This window comes from Brassica napus, chromosome C2 (assembly GCF_020379485.1).
Source record: "Brassica napus cultivar Da-Ae chromosome C2, Da-Ae, whole genome shotgun sequence".
In the NCBI taxonomy this organism is placed as follows: domain Eukaryota; kingdom Viridiplantae; phylum Streptophyta; class Magnoliopsida; order Brassicales; family Brassicaceae; genus Brassica; species Brassica napus.
Genome location: NC_063445.1, coordinates 16,141,151 through 16,166,651, shown reverse-complemented (window position 1 = coordinate 16,166,651; position 25,501 = coordinate 16,141,151). Strand labels below are relative to the sequence as shown.

Genomic DNA, 25,501 nt, shown 5'->3' with positions numbered 1-25,501 from the left:
ATTTTAACATCAATTTTACACAAACCGAATGATTGATTACCCACTTACAAGTAGATAAGATCATATAAATAGTTAAAAAATTATGATGAAAGTGTTAAACGCTCAATACGTAAAAATGTTAATAACACAAAATCTTATGATATATGGCATTTAATGTAATGTATTCTTACGGATTCGGTTGACGGTGGATTATTGACAGATTGGTTTACAATGTTTAGATCATGTCTGGTGTCATACAACCTTATATATGGTTTGTATAACCCACAAACAATATTGAGAACCAAATTATAACGGTTACAAGACACCGAAACCCCAATCTGTAGGAACTCCGAAGGTACGCAGAAGGTAGTCCGTAGGTAATTTGTGAGGAATTGACGTACAAGTACCCACGGATACCCGACGACATGGGGTTTTGTAGACCAATCAATTTACATGCAAAAAGATGGGTATACCCTACCGATTCCCGACGGATAAACATCTTTTGCAAGTTTTCGGAGACCAATGAAGATCAATAACCAACAGTTTACCAACTGATTACGGTTCGGCCTATATTATGTTGGTAAGCGGTCGGTAATTTGCCGGTTATCGAAATAAACCCGGGAACCAGTACCGCCAATTTTTTCGGTGAAATTTACCTACGGATTCCCGAGAGAAAAAAGCCGTCCGGAATGGTTTTATATATAAATGGGAATTTATTTTCCTTCCCCATTATTCTTTCTCTCTAAAACCATATGTCGCGTCTCTCTCTCCGACGGAAAGCAAAGGGTTTTCTTCGCCCTTTTCACTCATCTCATCCCAAATCTCCACTAAAATCATGTAAGATTTGATTCCTTATTTATATATTATGTTAGATTGTTGTTAGGATGTTGGATTGGATGATTTTGGAATTTTTATTTTACGGACTGTGTTGTTATTGTTTTGTTTGTTAAGGTTTTCCTTGTTTTCGTTAGTTTAGAATTGACTCGGAGCTTTGATTTTAGGAATTGTGTTGTTATTGTTTGTTTTGATTGATGGTAACCAATTTTTTTCTCTAAAGGTCTGGAACACCTACACAGTCTCGACGTCCTTTATCTCGAGGTACTAGTAGTTCTTCAGCGCCTTTTGTATCTCGGGAATCACCATCCGCACCTTCTCAGGATGGACAGCCATTGCCGACTAACATGGACATTGACGAGTTGATCCGGCAACCTGGCCGAGAAACTCTTCCACGTCTTAATCCTAATTATAAAACCATTCCAAACACCACCGTGTAATTTTTCAGTTCTAAAAGTACTTAATTGTTTTATATCAAATAAGTTTACAACTAATTATGTTTTTTTTTCGTTTTCCAGGTTTGGATTATCAGAGAGTGGTGTCAGCAAAAGTCTTCTGAGAATTGTTTACTCTGGTTTGCTACCGAAAGGTTGGCCGACATATGCAGAGATTCCTCCACGCTACCGCAACCTCTGGTTTCGGCAATTTGCGGTAGAGTTTTTATATTTGTAAATACTTCATTTTTTATCTTTATATTTCTAACATTAAATTTCTTCTTTTTAATTGCATTTGTAGCAAGAGTACAATTGGGATTCAGGATTGACTGGGAGAGTGAAGATCTCATTTGATCAATACGCCACTAGATACTACAGCGGTCGAATCAGTGAGTGGAAAAAAGTGTGGGAGGCTGGGAAAACCCCTAAGAACGTCAGCCTGACTGTTTTGGAGGAGTTGATAGTTCATTGGGGGAAACCAGAAACAAAGGCCCAGTCAGAAACCAACTCGAAGAACAAGCGTAGTGACCGTGGCGGGAAAGGAGCTTATGTCCACAACCTTGGCTCAACTAGTTTACTTTCTCGAGAACGTCAACTAGTAAGTTTTAAAAGTTTTATTTAAATTAGTTTAACCAATTGTATTAATTTTATACATTGGGGGAAACCAGAAACAAAGGCCCAGTCAGAAACCAACTCGAAGAACAAGCGTAGTGACCGTGGCGGGAAAGGAGCTTATGTCCACAACCTTGGCTCAACTAGTTTACTTTCTCGAGAACGTCAACTAGTAAGTTTTAAAAGTTTTATTTAAATTAGTTTAACCAATTGTATTAATTTTATATGTTTTGGTTAGATTGTAGCGAACGGGGGTAACCCTGTCGATGCTTTCGCTCTATTGAAGTCTGCTCACACACTACAAGAAAACAGCAAGGATACTGAGGGAAAAAATCGTCGGAATTTCGTCGGAATATCGATATTCCGACGACATACCGACGAAACAAGTCCTCGGAAATAATTCCTCGGAATTTCTTCTTTCCTCGGAAATCCCTCGGAATTTTCCGACGGAATTCCGAGGAAACAAATTTCCGAGGAAATTCCGAGGATCACTAGTTTGTCGGAAATCTCCTCGGAATATACCGAGGGAGAACTTCGTCGGGATATTTCCTCGGAAGTTCATCGATCGATGCGTTTTTGGACATATATCCATCGATCGATCGGAATATACCGAGGGACATGTTCCTCGGAAAATTCCGAGGAACATGTCCCTCGGTATATTCCGAGGAACCGGTCACTCGGTATATTCCGAGGAAAGGTGTCCCTCGGTATATTCCGAGGAAGATGTCCCTCGGTATATTCCGAACGTTTTTTATAAACAGATCGATCGATGGATTTATGTCCAAAAACGCATCGATCGATCGAGTAAAAAATATAATTAATTTCCTCTGAATTAAAAAAATATTAATTTTTTTTTAAAAATAAAATTTTTGAAATTTAAATTCGAAAATATAAAATTAAAATTAAAATTGAAATCATATTAATTAATATTCAAAGTTTCACAAATAAAAATAAAACATTCCGAGTTTTTGGGAAAAAAAAAAACTACGGGTCTGGCACGTCCGGGAACACCTCGTTCGGGTACATCCTCTGCATCATCTCCATCATTTGCTGGTTCAGCCTCCTCTGTGCCTCATAGCCCGCCTGTTGAGCCGCCATCTGGGTCTACAACAAAGATATGCGATCATCCTTGTCCTTCAACTGAGCCGTAAGTACTTCTGGATCAACAAAGGGCGGTGGTGCAGAAGAAGGAGGAACCGACCGAGTGCGACGACCCGAACCGACCGAGTGCGACGACCCAAACCGACCAGACGTCCCTTCTTCTTTGGAACCGACTGAATAGAAAATAGCCAAATTTACAAATTTAAACCAAGAAATAAATGACTTGAACTTTAAAAAAAAAGAATTTACGGATTCAACGATTTCGTTGATTCGAAACCGGGACAAGTTGGTCGAAGCCGTCGAAGCGTCATCCTCGGTTTGAAGCTGAGACACTTCGTCTACCACCTGAGTTTGGACCAGGTCGACCACGTCCCTCACAAGACCGTCATCAATCTGGCCGGTCTTCTTGTTGGTATACGCCCTCCTCATTAGGGCGAGATCATCAACCGGCTCGCCATCATTTTCTTCCGCCTTGAAAAAAACATAAATTAAAGAAACATTAGAAATTAGAAGAAATGCACAATAAATTAAAATTCTGAAACTCAAATAATTGAAGAAAAAGCGGTTGAACTTACCATGCGATCTCCCAGAGTGGCAATAGATTGAGCACCCAAGTTATGCTTGTAGATGCCCTTCCCTTTACGGTCGCTCCTGCGGTTGGTGGATCTGCTTCCCATAGTTGTCCATAACTTTATGGACGAAGTGGTGATAGATAAAGAGCGTCTCATCGGAATTCCAGTTGAACTATTGCTGAAAAAAAAACACAATTAGTAGAAAATTTATATTAAAGATTAAAAATATAAGTAAAAAATTAGAATACTTACCGCAAACTGACGAAACCACAGAACCTGCTTGTCGGTAGGGAAGTGAGTGAAAGTCGGATGTCCCCTGTCGAGGGCCGAGTACATCATACGGTTGATCCATGCGCTGATCCTGTTCCCGGATCGGTTGAACCTAATAAAAAGAACAAACGGTTAATAATGAATCCAAATTTAAAGAAAAAAATGTTTAATTACCATGTTTGACCCCGTCCATGTGGATACGTAGTGAGATACGGAAGATGATCACGACCGGGCTGTTGAACCAACTCCGCAACACTCATCACTCCCGCAGGACCCAGAGGAACAGGAGCGGATGCAGCAGCGGGAGTGAGAGGAGCAGGAGCGGGTGCAGCAGAGGGAGATGTATGGTTGGAGCTATGGGGCGAAGGGGAATCCTGAAAAAGGCTGGAATCCCGAGACTGGCTACCCGTACCACCACGACCACGACGCTGTCGAGGCCGAGTCTGATCGTCATGAGACTTGTAAATTAAAAAAATATATTTAATAAATACAGAAATATATAAATTAATTTTTTTTTTCAAAAATCCCAAATAATTTAATCACAAAAAAGATTTATATATATTAAAAATATTTAATAAATATATAAAAATAGTTCTAATAAACAAAAAATAGTTTTAATAAATAAAAAATAGTTTAATAATTACAAAAAATAGTTTTAATAATATATATAAATATTAAAAATATTTTAAAAACCCAAATAATAGTTTTTAATCACAAAAAAAGTTTTATAGATATTAAAAATGTTTTGTAAAATCCAAAAAATCGAATTTATATATAAAAAAGATTTTGTAAAATCCAAAAAATCGAATTTATATAGAAAAATCGTTTTGTAAAATACAAAAATCGATTTTATATACAAAAATCGATTTTATAAATACAAAAAAAATAAAAAAATTATAAAAAAATTCTAAATCAGTTCAACAAAACAAATTATTCAACCAAATCACAATTCTAAACCTATTATACAACCAAATCACAATCCTAACCGGCCATGATTGCCATTTGATTTCCGACCGCGCTATTTTATTTTCTTTTCTATTCTAACGTTTTATGGTCTTATTTTCTGTTAATTTTGAACTTAGTGTTTTTTTTTTATTTTTTTTTCTTAATTATGAGTTCGTATTTCTTTTACATGGTTTCTTCGTTTTATTTGGTTGTGTTTTGAGTAGTTTTTAATTCGTATTCAGCTTTGCCTTGCTAGATAAACCAAATAACTAATATCCGAGGAAAGAGGTTATATCAAGTGTTCCTCGGAATTTCCTCTGTATTTCTTAAAAAAAAAAAAAAATCAATGGTAGTCTGTTTCCGAGTCATCATCACCAGATGAATCTGAATCTGGATCTTGGTGAAACTCTCCAATCACTGGTTCATCCTCTACGTGAACGACGGCTTCCTCTCCAAAGTCGGTTAAATCGACTACTAGGCCAACTCCAGCTAAATCTTCTGCTGCACTTAAGTTGCCGGATGTGCTTGGTTGTAGTGGGTCTTCCAGCTCAGAACTTCCCTGAACTCGGCCTCTCGGGTTGAGTCTTGTAACAGTAACCTATGGATCATCTCTGTTCCTTACCCGGGGGTACTTGATATAACAAACCTGTAGCATTTAGAAAAATTATAAATTAATACACATGATGATGAATCATTCTGAATAATTAACATTTAATTACCTGATCGGCCTGAGAAGCAAGAATGAAAGGATCATAATATTGCAGCTTTCGCCTCGAATTTACTGATGTAACACCAAATGCATCTGTTCTCACACCTCGATCTGGAGTGTTGTCGTGCCAATCACAATAGAAAACAGTACAGAGCAATCCAACCATGCCCAAATACTTGATTTCCAAAATCTCATGTATGTGTCCGTAGTATACATCATCTCCTGATGCAGAACAAACGCCAGCATCATAAGTCGTACTCGAACGTCTCCTCTTCTGAGTTGTGAATGCATATCCTCGAGTACAAAATCTCGGATATGACTTCACAACAAAGTTTGGTCCAACGACCATCTCACGTATCCAATCGTCAAATGTTTCACCTCTGGCCAAACCAGCAGACACCTATTAATAGCACATATATATATGTTATATCAATAAATGTGAATTAGTATAAATATGTGATAAAATATATTTTAATTTGTTTAAAGCACTCACATAAGTAAACATCCATCCAGTAAATTCTCTCTGCTTCATTTCTTCTAGTTCGTCCTCCGTGGCGTATCTATACTCGAACCGCTTTTCTGCCATGAAAATCCTGTATATGATGACAATAATGTAATTAATTAAGATTTTAATTTCAACTTGTTAAAATAAAAATTTGTAAGCTCATTTATTTACCTCTCATATTAAAGAACGTCTTCGCAGTTGGTGAGCAAATATGTTTGCAAATGACTGCGCTCCTGCTCAGTAAGTCGACGGTCCTTTGGTTTTCCGCTAAGTCGTCCAACGTCTGTGAAAATGTCTGGAACCGTAACATGATATGTTGCCCGTTCGCCTCTATCATCATGCCGAGCAGGTCTTCTGTTTTTGGTCTGAACTTCTGCTGGAAAGTAGTACTCGGCAAAGTTTGAAGTTTCTTCATTGATCATCTGTGCGACTATAGAACCTTCCACCCTACTTAAATTTTTCACCATCTTCTTCAAATGGAACATATACCGCTCATACAGATACATCCATCTATAATGCACAGGACCACCAAGTTCCAATTCTCTTGCCAGGTGAATAACAAGATGCTCCATAACATCAAAAAATGAGGGAGGAAATATCTTCTCAAGGTTGCACTGAATCACGGCTATGTTAGTCTTCAAATTTTCAATACCTTCAAGAGTCACTGATCTCGTGCATAAATCGCGGAAGAAACCACTTATCCCTGCAATTGCTTCATGAACATTTCGTGCTAATAGTTCATTGAAGGCGAACGGAAGGAGGCGCTGCATCATTACATGGCAATCATGGCTTTTCAAGCCAGTAAACTTTCCTTCCTTTCTGTCGATACAGTTACGCAAATTTGATGCGTAACCGTCTGGAAATTCCACATCGTTTGAAATCCAATCAAAGAACGCATCTTTTCCCTCTGCATCAAGTCGGTATATGGGAAAAGGAGCCCTACCATTCTCATCAACATGAAGTTCTGAACGAGCACATATATCGACTAAATCCAGTCTTGAGTTCAAATTATCCTTTGTTTTACCTTGAACATTAAGGATCGTGTTCATGAGATTGTCAAAAAAGTTCTTCTCAATATGCATGACATCTAAATTATGCCTTAGCAGATGATCCTTCCAGTATGGCAGATCCCAGAAAATACTTTTTTGTGCCAGTTATGTAGTTCTCCAACAACATCTACCGGAAAACGCTCATGTCCACCGACGTCTGGCGTCCTTTCTGCACCAAAATCTCTTAGTTGTATCTTCAAATCTTTCCCACAAATTTCCGGAGGTGGACTGTCAAACACCCTCTTGTTCTTCGTAAACAAATTCCTACTCCTACGATATGGATGATCAGGTGGTAGGAATCTCCTGTGACAGTCAAACCAACACGTTTTCCTTCCGTGTTTTAGTTGGAAAGCATCAGTGTTATCTTGACAATATGGACATGATAGCCTTCCATGCGTTGTCCATCCAGACAACATACCATATACTGGAAAATCACTTATTGTCCACATTAGTACTGCCCGCATTTGAAAGTTTTCTTTACACGAAACATCGTATGTTTCAGCACCTTGAGCCCATAGTTGTTGCAACTCATATATTAGTGGCTGAAGAAACACATCAAGTGATCTCTTAGGATGCTCTGGTCCGGGAACGAGAATCGAGAGAAACAAAAAATCTCGTCGCAAGCACAAGTTTGGGGGTAGGTTGTATGGTGTAAGAATGACGGGCCATAGAGAATACTGTCTTCCACTCTTGCCAAACGGACTGAAACCATCAGTACATAATCCAAGGTAGACATTTCTTCTCTCATACGAAAAGTCGGGATACTTTGATTGGAAATGCTTCCAAGCTTTTGCATCTGAAGGATGTCTGATCTCACCATCTGTTGAGTGCTCCGCATGCCATCTCATTGGTTGCGCTGTGCGTTCAGACAGATACAACCTCTGCAACCTTTCCGTCAAAGGTAAATACCACATCCTTTTATATGGCACTGGAACTCTTCCACTCGTATCTTTATAACGAGGCTTTCCACAAAATTTGCATGTAACCTGCTGTTCATCCGCCCTCCAATAAATCATGTAGTTGTCGCTGCATACATCTATTACCTGATACGATAAACCAAGACCAGCTACGAGTTTCTGAACCTCGTAGTATGAACCAGGAGCTACATTATCCTCGGGTAGAATACCTTTTACAAAATCAGCAATCGCATCCACACAGTCTTCAGCCAAATTATAATCTGTTTTAATGCCCATCAATCTTGTAGCAGATGATAAAGCTGAATGACCATCTCTGCAACCTTCGTACAATGGTTGCTTTCCAGCATCCAACATATCATAAAATCTCCTAGCTTCTGCATTGGGTAAATCTTCCCCTCTAAAATGATCATTTACCATCTGCTCAGTACCTACACCATAATCTACATCCGTTCTAATTGGTTCTTCTAATCTAACCGCTGGCTGAGGTTCGCTAGTACTACCATGTTCATAATCAGTTTCCCCATGATGATACCAAATTTTGTAACTTCGTGTAAACCCACTCAAATATAGATGAGTCCAAACATCCCATTCTTTAATAACCTTTCTATTTTTACAATTAGAGCAAGGACATCTTAACATACCTGTTTTTGCTTCCGGTTGTCGGTGAACTAACCCCATGAATTCGGTTATACCTCGTTGGTATTCTTCCGTAAGCAATCTCGTGTTCGGATCCAAATGAGGTCGATCGATCCAAGAACGAAAATAATTTGAAGAAGACATATTTTTTATGAATCAAATCCGTGTGTAAATAGAGTAAGAGGGAGGATGAAGATATGGAGTGAATGAAGAGGAAGAGGAGTGCTTGTATTTATAGTTTAAATCCTGTCGACAGACCGAGGAAATTCCGACGAAATTCCGACGGAAAAGGCTAGTTCGTCGGAATTTCCTCGGAATTTTGTAAAATCCCCCAACGGCTCTCCAACGGCTATAATATTTCCTCGGAATTCATCGGTTTTTTTCCGAGGAACACATTTTTCCTCGGAATATTCCGACGGATTGATATTCCCTCGGAATTCCGTCGGTATATTCCGAGGATTTCATTTTCCGTCGGAATGTCCGTCAGAATACCGCTGTTTTCTTGTAGTGACACCAACAAACAGACTGGGGAAATTCAGGATTTGCTTATAAAGGATGTATGCGATCTTGTCCAGACCAGAGCAGATGACATCATCTCAACCCAAGTTTCTCAATCTGAAGATGGATCTTTTGCTTTCTCCAACACCTGAACTTTGGAGCAAATAAACAACCTTGTTCTTGAGGTATGTTTTCTAAGTATTTTCTCATGTTACACATAATATCTAAGTTATTATAACTTATTTAGTTTTCATGCAGGCTGTTCCAAAGAAGAAAGGTCGATACGTTGGGATAGGTCGTTCAATCAATGATGGATTATCTTCTTCGGTTCATTCTCTTTATCCCGTTGACGACCTCATGGAACAGATCAAGAACAAAGACGAGGAGATTGCGTTCTTGAAGACCGACAATGCTGAGATCCGGGTTGAGCTGCAAGTAACCAAGAGTCTCACCGAAACAATTATGGATAAACAAAGAATCGTTTTGGAGAAGATTTTTAGTTTTTATTTTATTTTCAAACTTGTAATGTAAATATTAACTACTTTTAAAATTATGTTTAATATTATTAGTTTTAAAAATAATAATTTGAATACTAATTGTTTTAAATAATTAGAAAAAATTGCAAAATTTATCAAAATAAAATTTTTCGGATAATCCCGACGGAAACAAGCGGTCGGGTAATTTCGCTAATTCCCGACGGGAATGTGAAATAGTTACCGACCGACAAATTCCGTCGGGAAATCTCGATCTTCACGACAGGTTCAAGTTCATTGGTCCCGACGGATTTCTTCGGTCGGGAAATTATTCCTGATTACCGACGAGCTTTTACCTACAGAATTATACGTTGATAATCCGTCGGGAAAGGTTCTGTAGGTAACCCGTCGGGATTAGTCGGCCTTACTCTACGGATTCCCGACCGAGTTTCAATTCCCGACGAGATAGGGCCGACGATACTCTTCGTCAGGAATCTGTAGGGAATGTCGATTCCCTACAGATTCCCGACGATATTTTCCCTCGGGATCCGCCTGTTTTCTTGTAGTGAGAGTCTGTCACTGTTACCGGCGGGGACGTAGAAGTTATTGTCTCACTCGAGTCACGCAGTGGAGCAGGGTGACTTGTTAGGTGTTCCGGTGAAACAAGCAAGTCATCGACTGGGATATCAGTTTGTAGAGTTGGTGGCGTGACATAAACAGATTTCTCAATCCCCGGAAACTTATCCTCAAAGAAGACCACATCACGGCTCGTAAAGAATTCATTGGACTCAAGATCGTATACACGCCAAGCGTTCTTACCGAAGGGGTATCCCATAAAGAGGCATTTGCGACTTCGAGAACCGAACTTGTCTCTGTCTCTCGGTCGCGTGTGCGCATAGCACAGACAGCCAAACACCCGTAACTGATCGTAGATAGGAGGAGTTCCATGCAGAACTTCGTACGGTGTTTTACCATCAAGTACTTGCGTAGGAGTGCAGTTAATCCTGTGGGCTGCAGCTAATATACTCTTCCCCCAGAATTCGACAGGTAACCGAGACTGGAATAAGCAGGCACGAGCCACATTGAGGATATGGCGATGTTTTCGTTCAACTTTGCTGTTTTGCTGAGGTGTATAAGTGCATGATGTCTGGTGGATGATACTGTGTTCACGAAAGTAGGGTGCCAAGATCATGAACTCAGTCCCATTATCTGTCCGAATTGTTTTCACTTGCTTCCCAAACTGCCTATCAGCCATTGCACAAAAATTGCGTAAGAGGGAAGACACTTCAGACTTTTCAGCATAAGGTATGCCCTAACTGCTCGCGAGTGATCATCAACAATTGTTAAAAAATACACTGCCCCACACGAGGCTGGTGTGCGATAAGGTCCCCATACGTCACAATGAATCAAAGCAAAAGGTATAATGGCTTTATTAAGACTGTCTGGAAACACCTTGTGAGTCTGTTTCGCTTTAAAACAAATATCGCATTGACTAGAATCAGAAAAATCTATCTTAAAATCCTTAAACGCTGGTAAAGTAGATAAAGCCTTGTAGGATGGATGTCCAAGTCTTCGATGCCATAGAGTAGAAGTAGAATTCTGCGACTGTGAAACCCCATGAACTCTCGCGACTTTGACACCCGTAAAGTAGTAAACCCCCTCACGTTCTTCACCTGCTCCAATGAGAGTCCTCGAAAAACGGTCCTGTAGCACACACAGAGTATCAGTAAAGATTGCAATGCATCCAGTTTGTCTGAACAATTTTGAAACGGAGATAAGTGTGAAATTGAAATCTGGAACAAAAAGAACTTCATGTAGAACATAGTCCTTGCTGATACGTAACGATCCTCGTTTGGTGGCATGAGAATCACGTCCATTAGGAAACGTTACGGAAGATGCTGGGATGTCATATACGTCATGAAGTAACGTAAGGTCTCATGTCATATGATGTGATGCTCCTGTGTCAATAATAACATCAGTAAGTGTAGTTTTACCCGACAAACGTTCCGATGAGAGATTGCTTTGTTGGTTTTGGATAGTGAGATCAGCGAAGCTATCTGGTCGGAGTTGATTGTTTGTGAGTTCTGAATGGCATTAGCATGACCTCGTCCATGGCAACGATTGTTGCTGGAGCGACCACCCCGACCTACTCGTTGTCCCGGAGAGGAGTTACTTTGCCGTTGTTGCTCAAGGAACCACTCTGGATATCCATGGACAAGGAAACATTCTGTGATATCATGTCCCGTCCTTCAACAATGAGTGCATGTGCGTGCTGGATCTCGAGAGCATGGAGGCATAACTTCGACTTTGGTAGTTTCTTGAGCAGGTGCTGTTTTGACGGAGAACCCTAATGCCTCTGATCGTTGTTCCTTGGATCGAGTGGATGTCATGTTTTGTTCTTCACGAACCACTCGAGAGTAAACGATGTTGAGATCAGGTAGTGGTTCCTCATCTGTGATACGAGATCGGATCGAAGCAAACCGCGAGTCATCGAGCCCAAAGAGAAATTTATGAACTTTAGCATCTTCTCTTTCTTTTTCTATGTCTGCAGCAGCATCACAAGTGCAGGGACGAGCTGTTTTCATGTTTTGCAGTTCTTCCCACAGCTTCCTGAGCTGCCCATAATAATCAAGGACTGATTTACCATCTTGCTTACAGTTTGTAATCTCATCCTGTAGTTGATGCAAGCGTGTACCATTCCTAACAGAGAAGCGGAAGCGTAATGTCTCCCAAAGCTTATGCGCGTCGAGACATGAGTAACAGTTGATCGTACTTTCGAGTCAATCGAAGTTCGAATCCAGCCAACAATCATGGAGTTTGTTGCAAGCCATCGAGAAAGGTCAGGTTCTGTTTCAGGTTTCACAATCGTACCGTCTATGAATCCCGTTTTCCTCTTTGCTTGTAGTGAGTTCCTAAGCTCCGTAGACCATTCTGAATAGTTTTCATGAGTGAGCAGAACCGACGTGATCAAAGCTCCAAGATTATCGGATGGGGCTAGGTAGTATGGTGATGCGTCAATGACATTAGGTGGAGTAGGATTAGTAGAGGATGAGGTAGCTGTAGAGAGATCAGCCATCGTTTATGATGATGGCGATAGTAGGATTAGGAGTAGGGTAGTTTGTAGAAGATGATCAATAGAAAAAAATAGGTCAAAGAGATCTAGGCTCTGATACCAGAAAATATGAATGTAACTGTTTATTCATCATCCCCTCAAGGGTATATATACAACAAGAGAATCATATGCTAGCTAGGAGGATTAACATAAAACCCCTAAGATATAGGAATATACAATGTTATCATTATCCCTTTAAAAACTTTGCTTTGTGTTAGATGTCAACCTTTATATTACCACACGTTTGTATTACCATAATGTTGATGCCACAACTATGCTCTGTCTTACCACATGATATTACGTGTATACGCACACCAATTAACCTAATGTGCACACTACCACAATCGAATGGTATGTCGATGTAGCACTTTAGGATCGAATCCACAGAGACCAATGATTACACTTTATTTCTATAGGATCAATATCAAGCTAAAACAATATGGGGGTTTTAAAGTTGATTTCGTAACAAGCAAGTAAGAGATTGATTTAATGTTTTTCAGATGATTAAGAATGCTAGCCAAGGGTGGTTTGATCGGGTGTTAAACAAGTATGAGCCAAACAATTATTCAAGTACAATTAAGAGTAAGTCCAGAACTCGGATCACTCAGATTGAATCAACCCACTCTCGTGGTATTGATTCCTTTGCAAGTCGGTCTTGATGCCAAAACTCTCGTTTGGATCAAGACAAGCTAGCAAGCTTTAGAGATCAAGTCCGATATGTTCACAATACACCCTAATATCTACTCTCGCTGACTAGGGATGCAATGCTTATTAATAACAGACCTAGTAACCTATTACACGGTTAATGAACATGTCAAACATAGGATATAACATTAAGCGGCCAGTTTAATGCAAGCATTAAGAATAGTTATGAATGAAGACAATCAAGGGATTCACTTATCTATGTTTAACTCACGGATCTAACACCCTAACACCCTAGACTAAGCAAGTGGATTACTCAGCCATGGACAGAGAAATCACAGAGATAACAGATGAAGCAAGCATGTCTGAATTAATAATAAAAAAGCAAAGAGGGTTTAGAAATCTTCTCCAAATGATGTAGAGATTCTTCTCTCTTAACAAGAGTACAAGTTTTCTCTCTCCAAAATCTCACTAAAAGTCACGTAGAATGTCTAGAATAATAAGAAAATATATATTGCAGGTCTCTGGCGGCTGCAGGAGAAAAAGGGGGAAGCCCTAGGTAAAATCCCAAAATATTTGGAAACTTCCTTAAAAATCTCTGTCGCTAGAACATGCACGCCAGACTGCTCCGCACGACTGCTCTGCGTGAAAAACTCCAAATTGCACTATTTTTCTCTTCTTTTCCTCCAACTGGTTTATCTCCCATCCAATGCAACTCCAGACATGCAATGACTCAAAAAAAAAGATAGATCCATCCATCTATCCTATCCGATTTCCATTTTGAAGGACTAAGAAGACTCGATAAAGACATGAAAACCAATTAGAAAACATAAATACAAGATGCCAAAAACACCATATATCAATTCCCCCAGACTTAGATCCTTGTTTGTCCTCAAACAATGTCAAGTATCAAGAACAGGGAGAAAGGTTTGAAAGTGTGGGAACTCTCCTATTCTCAGCAACCATACTTTAACCAAGAATCTCTGAACCATATAAGCAGTAAAACTAGGACAACACACCCTTACCGAAACCCCACTGACTGTTGTTCAAGATCGGTTCCATACTCTACATCTCAAACCTGAAAAAGCAACACTATCGAGACAAAACTCTCTACATTCATTTAAGAGTAGCGTGAGCTTCTCATCATAGGCACTATTCAGGGTAGACGGGCTAGGTGTTAAACATGCTATTTAATGGTCGAGTCAAAAGTGTTTAGGGGCTACCATTTCATTGTAGAGGATGCAGGATATCACACAAAATGGCAAGAGAGGATAGATCCATTGATGTCCACAGCCTCTACTTGTTTTTGCTCTATCTGGAACGACTGCTCCGTTTTTGATCAGCCATCTGGATGATCAGATTATCTGCCTGCTCTCCAATCTTTCAACTTGGTACCCACTCTTTTGCTTGACCTTCCCAGTGGCTCATGTTTCTTTGATTTCTTCCCCTTCTCCATCACCTCATTTTCGTTTTTTTTTTTTTTCTAAGACTGATATGGTGATGTGACGAAGGAGGTAATACATGATGTTTGTGAGTGCCACTGGTGGTTCTGATTCTCCACCCCTGCTCTTGCGCAATTCAATTGTTATGGAGCGGTTGCTCCCTTAATCTGCTTGTTCTCCTTTCTAACTGAATTTCTGCAGCAGTAACGAGTAAGAGACTGCGTCGATCCTTTCCTCAACGACCTTTTTGCACATATCTGCACATATGACACTGAAAAACAAATGCATGAAGGTGGAATAAAGGCTATGGTGCAGGGTGGGAACTAGCTAAAGATAAGCTAGCCACTCAGGATCAGCAAGATGGATAAAAAGGATAAGAAGTCCTGAGTGTGTTCTCGTTTCTCTGATCTAATGCCCACACCAAGAAGAATTTCAGTCAGGATTAGGTTCAAGTTAAATGAAGCTACGTCTTTCTGGTGTAACCTCGACAAGTCGAAATCTTCTAGAGAACCAAATGAGATAATGTCAGGGTGTTCCAGGTCCACATGTGTGTCTTTCGCCACTGCTAAGGTCACTGAATAAGATAACTAAAGCATGAGGTGGTCAGTGATCGACACAAAATAAGGTCCTAATTTCCACAAAATTTTGACTGACTCGATCAAAAAAACTGACTCAAAAGAAAAACAAAAGAAAGAAACAAGTTAGTAAACGACGAAAACCCTCCCCCAGACTTACTTCACACCGTCTCTGGTTTGAAAATAAATCAGAAAGAAGGTGAAAACAAGAATAAACATTTTTTTTGTGAGATACTTACCTGAGTGGAGCGGGCGCTCCACGAAAATTCTGGGTGTTCTATCGCAAGATCTCCGTCTGGAGCAGTCTCTCCTTCAGCAACCCAGAATTTTTAAGTATCTCGGATTTTTCTGCTTTTTGACCTGAGACTCAATAAACTAAAACGAAAAATAAGCAAACAAAAACAAAACCAACTTATATTTACACTTACCAGTGGGTTGCCTCTCACCAAGCGCTTGGTTTAAGTCACTAGCTTGACTTGGTGACAGGGATCAGTCGGGTTGAGCATGACGGCTTGTTCCAAAACAAGCTCCACAATCAGACTTGTTCAGCTTCAAAACTCTGCTCAAAAACCCTTTCACAGCAGCTTCTCCTTTCTCTTTCAGTTCATGTGTGAGAATTACCCTGACCTTAGAGAAAGGTTTAGAGGTACCCTTGCATTTTACCTCATACTCAATGGATTTTTCATCACACAACCGAGGTATCAAAGTCATCATAGGGTCACCCTTGACCCATTTCTTCTGGACTTTTTCATTCACCCTTGCATTCCCAATGAGTTTCTTCGTATCAGTGTGAGGATCTCCATCCAGGACTTCTTTGATCTCACCCTTTTTACCAAGCTCCTTCTTAGGAACAATGTCCAGCTGTTCTCCACTAACCACTGAGATGCAAGAGGCGTAGCGGATTTGTGATCTGGTTGGGACAGCCTTGTATAAAACCTTCTTGTTGATGTTGGAGAAGTAGACTCTCTTATTAGGCATGTCGACGACTGCTCCAACTGTATCCATAAATGACCTTCCAAAGATCAAAGGCATCTCATGATCCTTGCTCATCTCAACAACCTGAAATTCGGTATGGAGAATACAGTTCCCAACTTGGACATGAAGGTTGCGAATTGTGCCATAAGGGACTGTCCTGAAAGAGTTTGCAAAAACCAGTTTCACCTAAGAAGTCTCAATATCCACAATGTTCAGCTCGTCTACAATCGCCCTTGAGAAAAGGTTCACACTAGACCCAGAATCACAAAGAGCTTCCTTGAATTCCACTCCAGCAATGAAACAAGGAAAAACAAACTTTCCAGGGTCATCAACCTTAGGAAGTACCTTCAGCGATGGTGTAAGTGTTTCAGTAAAGAGTGCCTTGATATCCTCCTGAGACCAATGATTACACTTTATTTCTATAGGAACAATATCAAGCTAAAACAATATGGGGGTTTTAAAGTTGATTTCGTAACAAGCAAGTAAGAGATTGATTTAAGGATTTTCAGATGATTAAGAATGCTAGCCTAGAGTGGTTTGATCGGGTGTTAAACAAGTGTGAGCCAATCAATTATTCAAGTTCAATTAAGAGTAAGTCCAGAACTCGGATCACTCAGGTTGAATCAATCCACTCTCGTGGTATTGATTCCTTTGCAAGTCGGTCTTGATGCCTAAACTCTCGTTTGGATCAAGACGCGCTAGCAAGCTTTTGAGATCAAGTCTGATATGTTCACAATACACCCTAATATCTACTCTCACTGACTAGGGATGCAATGCTCATTCATAACAGATATAGCAACCTATTACACGGTTAATGAACATGTTAAACATAGGATCTAACATTAAGCGGCCAGTTTAATGCAAGCATTAAGAATAGTTATGAATGAAGACAATCAAGGGATTCACTTATCTATGTTTAACTCACGGATCTAACACCCTAACACCCTAGACTAAGCAAGTGGATTACTCAGCCATGGACAGAGAAATCACAGAGATAACAGATGAAGAAAACATGTCTGAATTAATAATAAAAAGCAAAGAGGGTTTAGAAATCTTCTCCAAATGATGAACAGATTCTTCTCCCTTAACAAGAGTACAAGTTTTCTCTCTCCAAAATCTCTCTAAAAAGTCACGTAGAATGACTAGAATAATAAGAAAATATATATTGCAGGTCTCTGGCGGCTGCAAGAGAAAAATGGGGAAGCCCTAGGTAAAATCCCAAAATATTTGTAAACTTCCATAAAAGTCTCTGGTGGCTGCAAGAGAAAAATGGGGAAGCCCTAGGTAAAATCCCAAAATATTTGTAAACTTCCATAAAAATCTATGTCGCTAGAACATGCACGCCAGACGGCTCCGCACGACTGCTCTGCGTGAAAAACTCCAAATTGCACTATTTTTCTCTTTTTTTCCTCCAACTGGTTTATCTCTCATCCAATGCAACTTCAGACATGTAATGACTCGAAAAGGACTAGGAAGACTCGATAAAGACTAGAAAACCAATTAGAAAACATATATACAAGATGCCAAAAACACCATATATCAATTCCCCCAGACTTAGATCCTTGTTTGTCCTCAAACAATGTCAAGTATCAAGAATAGGGAGAAAGGTTTGAAAGTGTGGGAACTCTCCTATTCTCAACAACCATACTTTAACCACGAATCTCTGAACCATATAAGCAGTAAAACTAGGACAACACACCCTTACTGAAACCCCACTGACTGTTGTTCAAGATCGGCTCCATACTCTACATCTCAAACCTGAAAAAGCAACACTATCGAGACAAAACTCCCTACACTCATTTAAGAGTAGCGTGAGCTTCTCATCACAGGCACTATTCAGGGTAGGCGGGCTAGGTGTTAAACATGCTATTTAATGGTGGAGTTAAAAGTGTTTAGGGGCTACCATTTCATTGTAGAGGATGCAGGATATCACACAAAATGGCAAGAGAGGATAGATCCATTGATGTCCACAGCGTCTACTTGTTTTTGCTCTATCTGGAACGACTGCTCCATTTTGGATCAGCCATCTGGATGATCAGATCATCTGCCTGCTCTCCAATCTTTCAACTTGGTACCCACTCTTTTGCTTGACCTTCCCAGTTGCTCATGTTTCTTTGTTTTCTTCCCCTTCTCCATCACCTCATTTTTTTTTTTTTTAAGACTGATATGGTGATGTGACGAAGAAGGAGGTAATACATGATGTTTCTGAGTGCCACTGGTGGTTCTGATTCTCCACCCCTGCTCTTGCGCAGTTCATTGGTTATGAGCGGTTGCTCCCTTAATCTGCTTGTTCTCCTTTCTAACTGAATTTCTGCAGCAGTAACAAGTAAAAGACTGTGTCGATCCTTTCCTCTCCGACTTTTTTGCACATATCTGCACATATGACACTGAAAAACAAATGCATGAAGGTGGAATAAAGGCTAAGGTGCAGGGTGGGAACTAGCTAAAGATGAGCTAGCCACTCAGGATCAGCAAGATGGATAAAAAGGATAAGAAGTCCTGAGTGTGTTCTCGTTTCTCTGATCTAATTCCCATAACAACAAAAAATTCAGTCAAGATTAGGTTCAAGTTAAATGAAGCTACGTCTTTCTAGTGTAACCTCGACAAGTCGAAATCTTCTGGAGAACCAAATGAGATAATGTCAGGGTGTTCCAGGTCCACATGTGTGTCTTTCGCCACTGCTAAGGTCACTGAATAAGATAACTAAAGCATGAGGTGGTCAGTGGTCGACACATAATAAGGTCCTAATTCCCACAAAATTTTGACTGACTCGATCATAAAAACTGACTCAAACTAACTCAAACTAACTCAAAAGAAAAACAAAAGAAAGAAACAAGTTAGTAAACGACGAAAACCCTCCCCCAGACTTACTTCACACCGTCTCTGGTGTGAAAATAAATCAGAAAGAAGGTGAAAACAAGAATAAACATTTTTTTGGTGAGATACTTACCTGAGTGGAGCGGGTGCTCCACGAAAATTTTGGGTGTTCTATCGCAAGATCTCCGCCTGGAGCAGTCTCTCCTTCAGCAACCCAGAATTTTTAAGTATCTCGGATTTTTCTGCTTTTTGACCTGAGACTCAATAAACTAAAACGAAAAATAAGCAAACAAAAACAAAACCAACTTATATTTACACTTACCAGTGGGTTGCCTCTCACCAAACGCTTGGTTTAAGTCACTAGCTTGACTTGGTGACAGGGATCAGTCAGGTTGAGCATGAGGGCTTGTTCCAAAACAAGCTCCACAATCAGACATGTTCAGCTTCAAAACTCTTCTCAATAACCCTTTCACAACAGCTTCTCCTTTCTCTTTCAGCTCATGTGTGAGAATTACTCTGACCTTAGAGAAAGGTTTAGAGGTACCCTTGCATTTTACCTCATACTCAATGGATTTCTCATCACACAACCGAGGTATCAAAGTCATCATAGGGTCACCCTTGACCCTTTTCTTCTGGACTTTTTCATTCAACCTTGCATTCCCACTGAGTTTCTTGGTATCAGTGTGAGGATCTCCATCTATGACTTCTCTGATCTCACCCTTTTTACCAAGCTCCTTCTTAGGAACAATTTCCAGCTGTTCTCCACTAACCACTGAGATGCAAGAGGCGTAACGGATTTGTGATCTGGTTCGGACAGCCTTGTAGAAAACCTTCTTGTTGATGTTGGAGAAGTAGACTCTCTTATTAGGCATGTCGACGACTGCTCCAACTGTAGCCATAAATGACCTTCCAAAGTTCAAAGGCATCTCATGATCCTTGCTCATCTTAACAACCTGAAATTCGGTATGGAGAATACAGTTCCCAACTTGGACAGGATGGTTGCGAATTGTGCCATAAGGGACTGTCCTGGAAGAGTTTGAAAAAACCAGTTTCACCTAAGAAGGCTCAATGTCCACAATGTTCAGCTCGTCTACAATCGCCCTTGAGACAAGGTTCACACTAGACCCAAAATCACAAAGAGCTTCCTTGAATTCCACTCCAGCAATGAAACAAGGAAAAACAAACTTTCCAGGGTCATCAACCTTAGGAAGTACCTTCAGCGATGGTGTCAGTGTTTCAGTAAAGAGTGCCTTGATATCCTCCTGAGACCAATGATTACACTTTATTTCTAAAGGATCAATATCAAGATAAAACAATATGGGGGTTTTAAAGTTGATTTCGTAACAAGCAAGTAAGAGATTGATTTAAGGTTTTTCAGATGATTAAGAATGCTAGCCTAGGGTGGTTTGATCGGGTGTTAAACAAGTGTGAGCCAATCAATTATTAAAGTTCAATTAAGAGTAAGTCCAGAACTCGGATCACTTAGGTTGAATCAACCCACTCTCGTGGTATTGATTCCTTTGCAAGTCGGTCTTGATGCCTAAACTCTCGTTTGGATCAAGACGCGCTAGCAATCTTTAGAGATCAAGTCTGATATGTTCAGAAAATACCCTAATATCTACTCTCGCTGACTAGGGATGCAATGCTCATTCATAACAGATATAGCAACCTATTACACGGTTAATGAACATGTTAAACATAGGATTTAACATTAAGCGGCCAGTTTAATGCAAGCATTAAGAATAGTTATGAATGAAGACAATCAAGGGATTCACTTATCTATGTTTAACTCACGGATCTAACACCCTAACACCCTAGACTAAGCAAGTGGATTACTCAGCCATGGACAGAGAAATCACAGAGATAACAGATGAAGAAAACATGTCTGAATTAATAATAAAAAGCAAAGAGGGTTTAGAAATCTTCTCCAAATGATGTAGAGATTCTTCTCCCTTAACAAGACTACAAGTTTTTTCTCTCCAAAATCTCTCTAAAAAATCACGTAGAATGTCTACAATAATAAGAAAATATATATTGGAGGTCTTTGGCGGCTGCAGGAGGAAAAGGGGGAAGCCCTAGGTAAAATCCCGAAATATTTGGAAACTTTTTTAAAAATCTTTGTCGCTAGAACAGGCACGCCAGACTGCTCCGCACGACTGTTATGCGTGAAAAACTCCAAATTGCGCTATTTTTCCCTTCTTTTCCTCCAACTGGTTTATCTCTCGTCCAATGAAACTCCAGACCTGTAATGATTCGAAAAAGACTAGGAAAACTCGATAAAGACTTGAAAACCAATTAGAAAACATATATACAAGATACCAAAAACACCATATATTACCACACGCTTGTCAAGCATGATAAAACATTCAATTTGCACTCACAGCATACTGTTATTTTCTTCTCTGTAGGATGAATTATGCTACATGTCTTTCGTTCTCCTCCGGTGAATAGCACATCTAATCTTTTTTAAGTTGCTTGACACTCAACATGTTGTTTATAAATATACACATCGTTCACAACATAGCTTTTTCCCTTCAACATAATTTAACACACCTTTCCCATTAACCATCAGTTTGCGATTATTCTCAAGCTTGACATTAAGTGAAAGTAGTTTCCAAACTTGAAAACATACCTTGATTTCCACACATCATGCAGAGTCTACAAACCATGCATCACCTCTCTTTGTTATTTGAAGTTCTACTTGTGGTATCAGCATAACTTCATCTTTCTCTTCTACCTCTGCAAAGTGTGCTTGGTTGTTTGCATTTGGGCATTCATACTGAAAATGCCACAAATTGTGAAATTTATAACACTCAGTCACCGCCTTTTTTAAAGAGCGTCCTCTATTCATAACTCGTCGTCAGAAAGATCATCTATCCCTGCCTTTGACATTGGGAGCTTGATCATCTTCTTTACAACTGGATTTTTTTTTTCTCATGGACAGACAAAGAACTTTGAAACTCATTGATAGTCATGCATCTTGTATTTTTCGTTTCTTCAATGGACAGCATTACATATGTGAATTTTTAGTTAGTGTTCAAAGGATCTTCTCAACAATCTTTAAGTCTGCCATGTCTTCCCCCGCTGCTCCTCGTTTTGTTGGAGTTGTCATTAGTCTTCCAAAATAATCGTCAATGTTCTCACCCACCCTCATTGGGAGAAGTCTCTTTTTAGAGTTTGAAGAAGAGATTGATTCACCCTCTCATGTCTTGATTCACCCTCTCATGTCCTCTCCAAACTTTCTCTTCATTGCATTGCAAATGATTTTGGATAGTGTACGATCCGAAATTTGCTCAAGCCCAACCCTATCAATTGTTTGGAACATATAGTGTTTCATATGCTGATCATTTATCTTGATATCCTCCAAATATTTCAGCAGCGTAGCAGCCACTTTGACTCCCTCATTGTGTCAGTGTAACCAGACTCCATAATCCGTTAGCTGAGAAATGATTTTCCATCAGTTCAATCCAGTGACCGTAGTGTGGTCATCAAAATGATATATTTTTGCTTTGCTTTTAGGTTGATATCAAATGTACATGTTAGCTCATAGATACAAAAAATTGCATAGGAATGATCAACTTTATTTAATGTTTTCATAATGCTTACAACGAATGAACTTAACGAAAATAAAAACACCACTAACTCAACTAGTAAATATATAACATAAATTGTCTTATTCTAAATCCATGCGACTGTCTCTTATTACTAAAATGATTAAAAATTCTTGATAAAAATTGATTTGGTTTGGTTAAAAATTTAGATTCAGTTTGGTATTTGATCAGTTTACACACAAATTCCATTTGGTTCCAATCATAGAATTTGGCTCAGATTCGGTTCTATCTGCGACTTCGATTCTGTAAATTGATGCAGAAATGCTTTTGAAAGGTAAAAACTGTAAACAGCTTCTGAAAATCCTTTTTGTTTGTGAAGAACATTTTTCTAGCGGAGTTCATTTCCTATATTCATATGACAACCATAAATAAATGGGATAATCTTTTAATAATGTCACTTTTTTAGTAGCCACGACGATGGTAAAGCATCTGAAGATCATTGCAATGGTTGCAGGTCCAAGGAACCAGATAAGGGTCTAAACAATAAGTATGGATCCGCCGGAAGTTGCAGATGTGACATCTTATGAGAAGATCAACTGGTTCACTGAGGGAGCATCTACCACACGCTGAAGCTCGAGTCTGCATCCACACCAAAAAAAAAGAACAATGTTGCAATCAAGAAGAGCGCAGAAACTAAAGACTCGGTTTCTTTCTTGAGAGAGAGAGAGAGAGAGATAGACGGCATTACCAGTGGATTGAAACCTTGTCTTTCTTCTCCTTCTTCAGGGAGTACTACAAGAGAGTTGTTTGTTGAAGATGGGTCAGGGACTGTTTGTGAATATATCTTTTGATCAGAAGATCCTGCGTCTTCTATCTTTGTGATAGTTACGAAACTGAACTTGCACAATGGACATGTTGTCTTCTTTCTTTCAGAAACCTGCAGATATACATCATAGTTGTATCATGGCAATATCTGTATTGATTTAGGAGTTAATTTTAGTCTGAAGAAGATAACTCACCAAACGGTCTACCCATTGCTGGATGCAGGAATAACAAAACCTGTGGCCGCAAGGGAGAATACCTCTAGTGGAACTGAACCCCGTCCAGCATATGACACAAGAAACCTGCGCAGAGACCATCTTAGTTGCTTCCGTCTCTTCTTCTCTTGAATCGGGCTTGTTGAAGTTTGATTTCTCTGCATTGATTGATCTCGGGCGTTTAAATACAGCTGAATGATTCCAATTCTCAGACTCCTCTATTTCATCCGCAGCCCAGTCTTGTGTTGTAGAGTCTCGGGGATGTTCACGAGCTGATGTTTCTCCTTGTTCTAAAACACAGTCCTCCACATTTTCATCATTAAGCTCCCTAGGATCCTGAGACTTTCTTTGTTGCCTGTCAGGAATGTCATGAAAGTTACTATCAGATTCCCCATCAGAATCAAGGTCGATAAGGTTTCTGGAAGAGCGTGGCTTTACTAACCGCCTCTTTCCTTTCCGTGAAGATTCCGCCACGCAAGTGTATTCCTTGTCTTCAAAAATATTACTTGGCCTCTTTGTTCTCAGTCTCACTGAGTGTCTGGTTGATTCTGTATTTTTCTGAAGACCAACGAAAGGAGCTTAGAGACAGAAAAAAAAACTTATTCTAGCAAACACATAACATTGATGCAAGTAAGCATGTTTTGCTAATTCTAAAGCTTCCTTCCACAGTGTTGCGGATACGCTATTATAACACCAGTCGTCCGAATCACATAGAAACTATGCAAATTGATAAAGCTATTCTGATCTTTTGGATAGTAGAACAGCACAAAACGTTGGTACTATTACTTAAAACATTAAAAAAAACTATACCTATAGGTGGGAAGATAAAGAATTCAGAGCTCTAAGGTTCCAGATTCAGCTTGCATCTAAGCAAAGAAAAAAAAAATGAGATTAGAAGGCTTACCTCTTTCAACAAGACAGAGTCCATCCAAGTGGAAAGCTCAGAAGTGCGGCGGCTCCTCCTGCTTTCTTCACCGTTAGAAAAGTATTTATCAAAAGTATCAGCAGGATTATTGGCCTTCTTAGTGACTTTAGCTTCTCCAGAATCCGCAGGAAGTTCAACCATCAAAGGACCAACCTCTTCCCCACTAGAATAAAATAAAATAAAAAAGCATAAGGCTTTTTATCAATCAACATTTCAAACAAGAAGAAGAAAAAAAAGAAAACCTTTCAAAGGTATAAGGAGCCTCGGAAACTCGTCTGCCTTCCCTTATGCAAGCTTCCACCCATTGATGATTGACTACAATTGTATTGAACTTGTTAGCAAGATGGTACTTTTTGCCTTCGAATTTCCAGCAAACCTATCACATAATAAAGCAAAAAGGGTATGTGTGAATTTGTTTTCTTTACATAAATTAAAAACAGAAGAGGAATTGAGACAGACCAAATGGGTAATGGATCTTGACATAGCGCCGACATAACTAGCACCAGAAAGGGAGATAAGCTTGATGAGCTTGAACCTCTCCGAGCCGTGATAGCCACTCACAGTTGCAACCACGTTTTCCATACCTACTACAAATAACAGCAGCAGAAGATAGATCCACTGAGAAAATGGGGACTGCTTCGATAAACCCTAGATTGTGAAATCGAGCTAAATCAGAGCAGATTACTGAAACCCATGAAGCGATGGAAACCCTAGAAACTGCGGCGAATATCTCTTTCTTCTGTGGCAGATGTCTCTCAGTTTCCCTCTTCTTCTACTCAGGTCTGTAAAGGCGGGAATTTCAATTAATTTGGGATCGACAAATGATCTGCGAACCCATTCATTGTCCATTTCAACCCGTTTTAACAAAACAAAAAAATCGTATTTGGTCAA

The 25,501-nt window shown here is 39.6% G+C and overlaps 2 protein-coding genes across 14 annotated transcripts; one reads left to right on the top strand and one right to left on the bottom strand.

Annotated features, from left to right (window-relative positions):
• The first annotated feature begins 455 nt into the window (after window positions 1-455).
• On the top strand, window positions 456-23,612 carry LOC106377948. Of its 10 annotated transcripts, none has more exons than XM_048747792.1 (7): window positions 482-816; window positions 1,037-1,249; window positions 1,332-1,464; window positions 1,549-1,714; window positions 1,901-2,031; window positions 9,139-9,246; window positions 9,320-9,653. In XM_048747792.1, coding segments are annotated over exons 1-6 (720 nt in total). In that variant the 5' UTR covers window positions 482-814; the 3' UTR covers window positions 9,214-9,246; window positions 9,320-9,653. The 10 variants fall into 10 exon arrangements, 9 of the variants coding, with proteins under 9 accessions (XP_048603742.1, XP_048603744.1, XP_048603749.1 ...); XM_048747786.1 differs by having other exon boundaries at window positions 514-816; window positions 1,549-1,845; window positions 1,916-2,031; window positions 9,072-9,246; XR_007319497.1 differs by having other exon boundaries at window positions 524-816; window positions 1,549-1,845; window positions 1,916-2,031.
• On the bottom strand, window positions 22,974-25,436 carry LOC106381052 (E3 ubiquitin-protein ligase rnf8-B). Of its 4 annotated transcripts, none has more exons than XM_013820915.3 (8): window positions 25,296-25,436; window positions 25,070-25,197; window positions 24,853-24,986; window positions 24,590-24,773; window positions 24,128-24,243; window positions 23,668-24,040; window positions 23,397-23,585; window positions 22,974-23,287 (listed from the first exon to the last, which is right to left on the bottom strand). In XM_013820915.3, the coding sequence occupies exons 1-8, from the start codon at window positions 25,303-25,305 to the stop codon at window positions 23,111-23,113; spliced, it is 1,311 nt and encodes a 436-aa protein (XP_013676369.1). In that variant the 5' UTR covers window positions 25,306-25,436; the 3' UTR covers window positions 22,974-23,110. The 4 variants fall into 4 exon arrangements, with proteins under 4 accessions (XP_013676369.1, XP_048603741.1, XP_013676367.1 ...); XM_048747784.1 differs by having other exon boundaries at window positions 25,070-25,194; XM_013820913.3 differs by having other exon boundaries at window positions 23,668-24,243.
• Between the last annotated feature and the right edge of the window lie 65 nt (window positions 25,437-25,501).

Coding starts and splice junctions, on each gene's coding strand:
- LOC106377948 (XM_048747785.1), top strand. Junction 1,250..1,331: donor ACCATTCCAAACACCACCGT/GTAATTTTTCAG, acceptor TTCGTTTTCCAG/GTTTGGATTATCAGAGAGTG. Junction 1,465..1,548: donor TCTGGTTTCGGCAATTTGCG/GTAGAGTTTTTA, acceptor TTGCATTTGTAG/CAAGAGTACAATTGGGATTC.
- LOC106381052 (XM_013820913.3), bottom strand. Junction 23,586..23,667: donor AGCAATGGGTAGACCGTTTG/GTGAGTTATCTT, acceptor GTATATCTGCAG/GTTTCTGAAAGAAAGAAGAC. Junction 23,288..23,396: donor GACAAGGTTTCAATCCACTG/GTAATGCCGTCT, acceptor GTGTGGATGCAG/ACTCGAGCTTCAGCGTGTGG.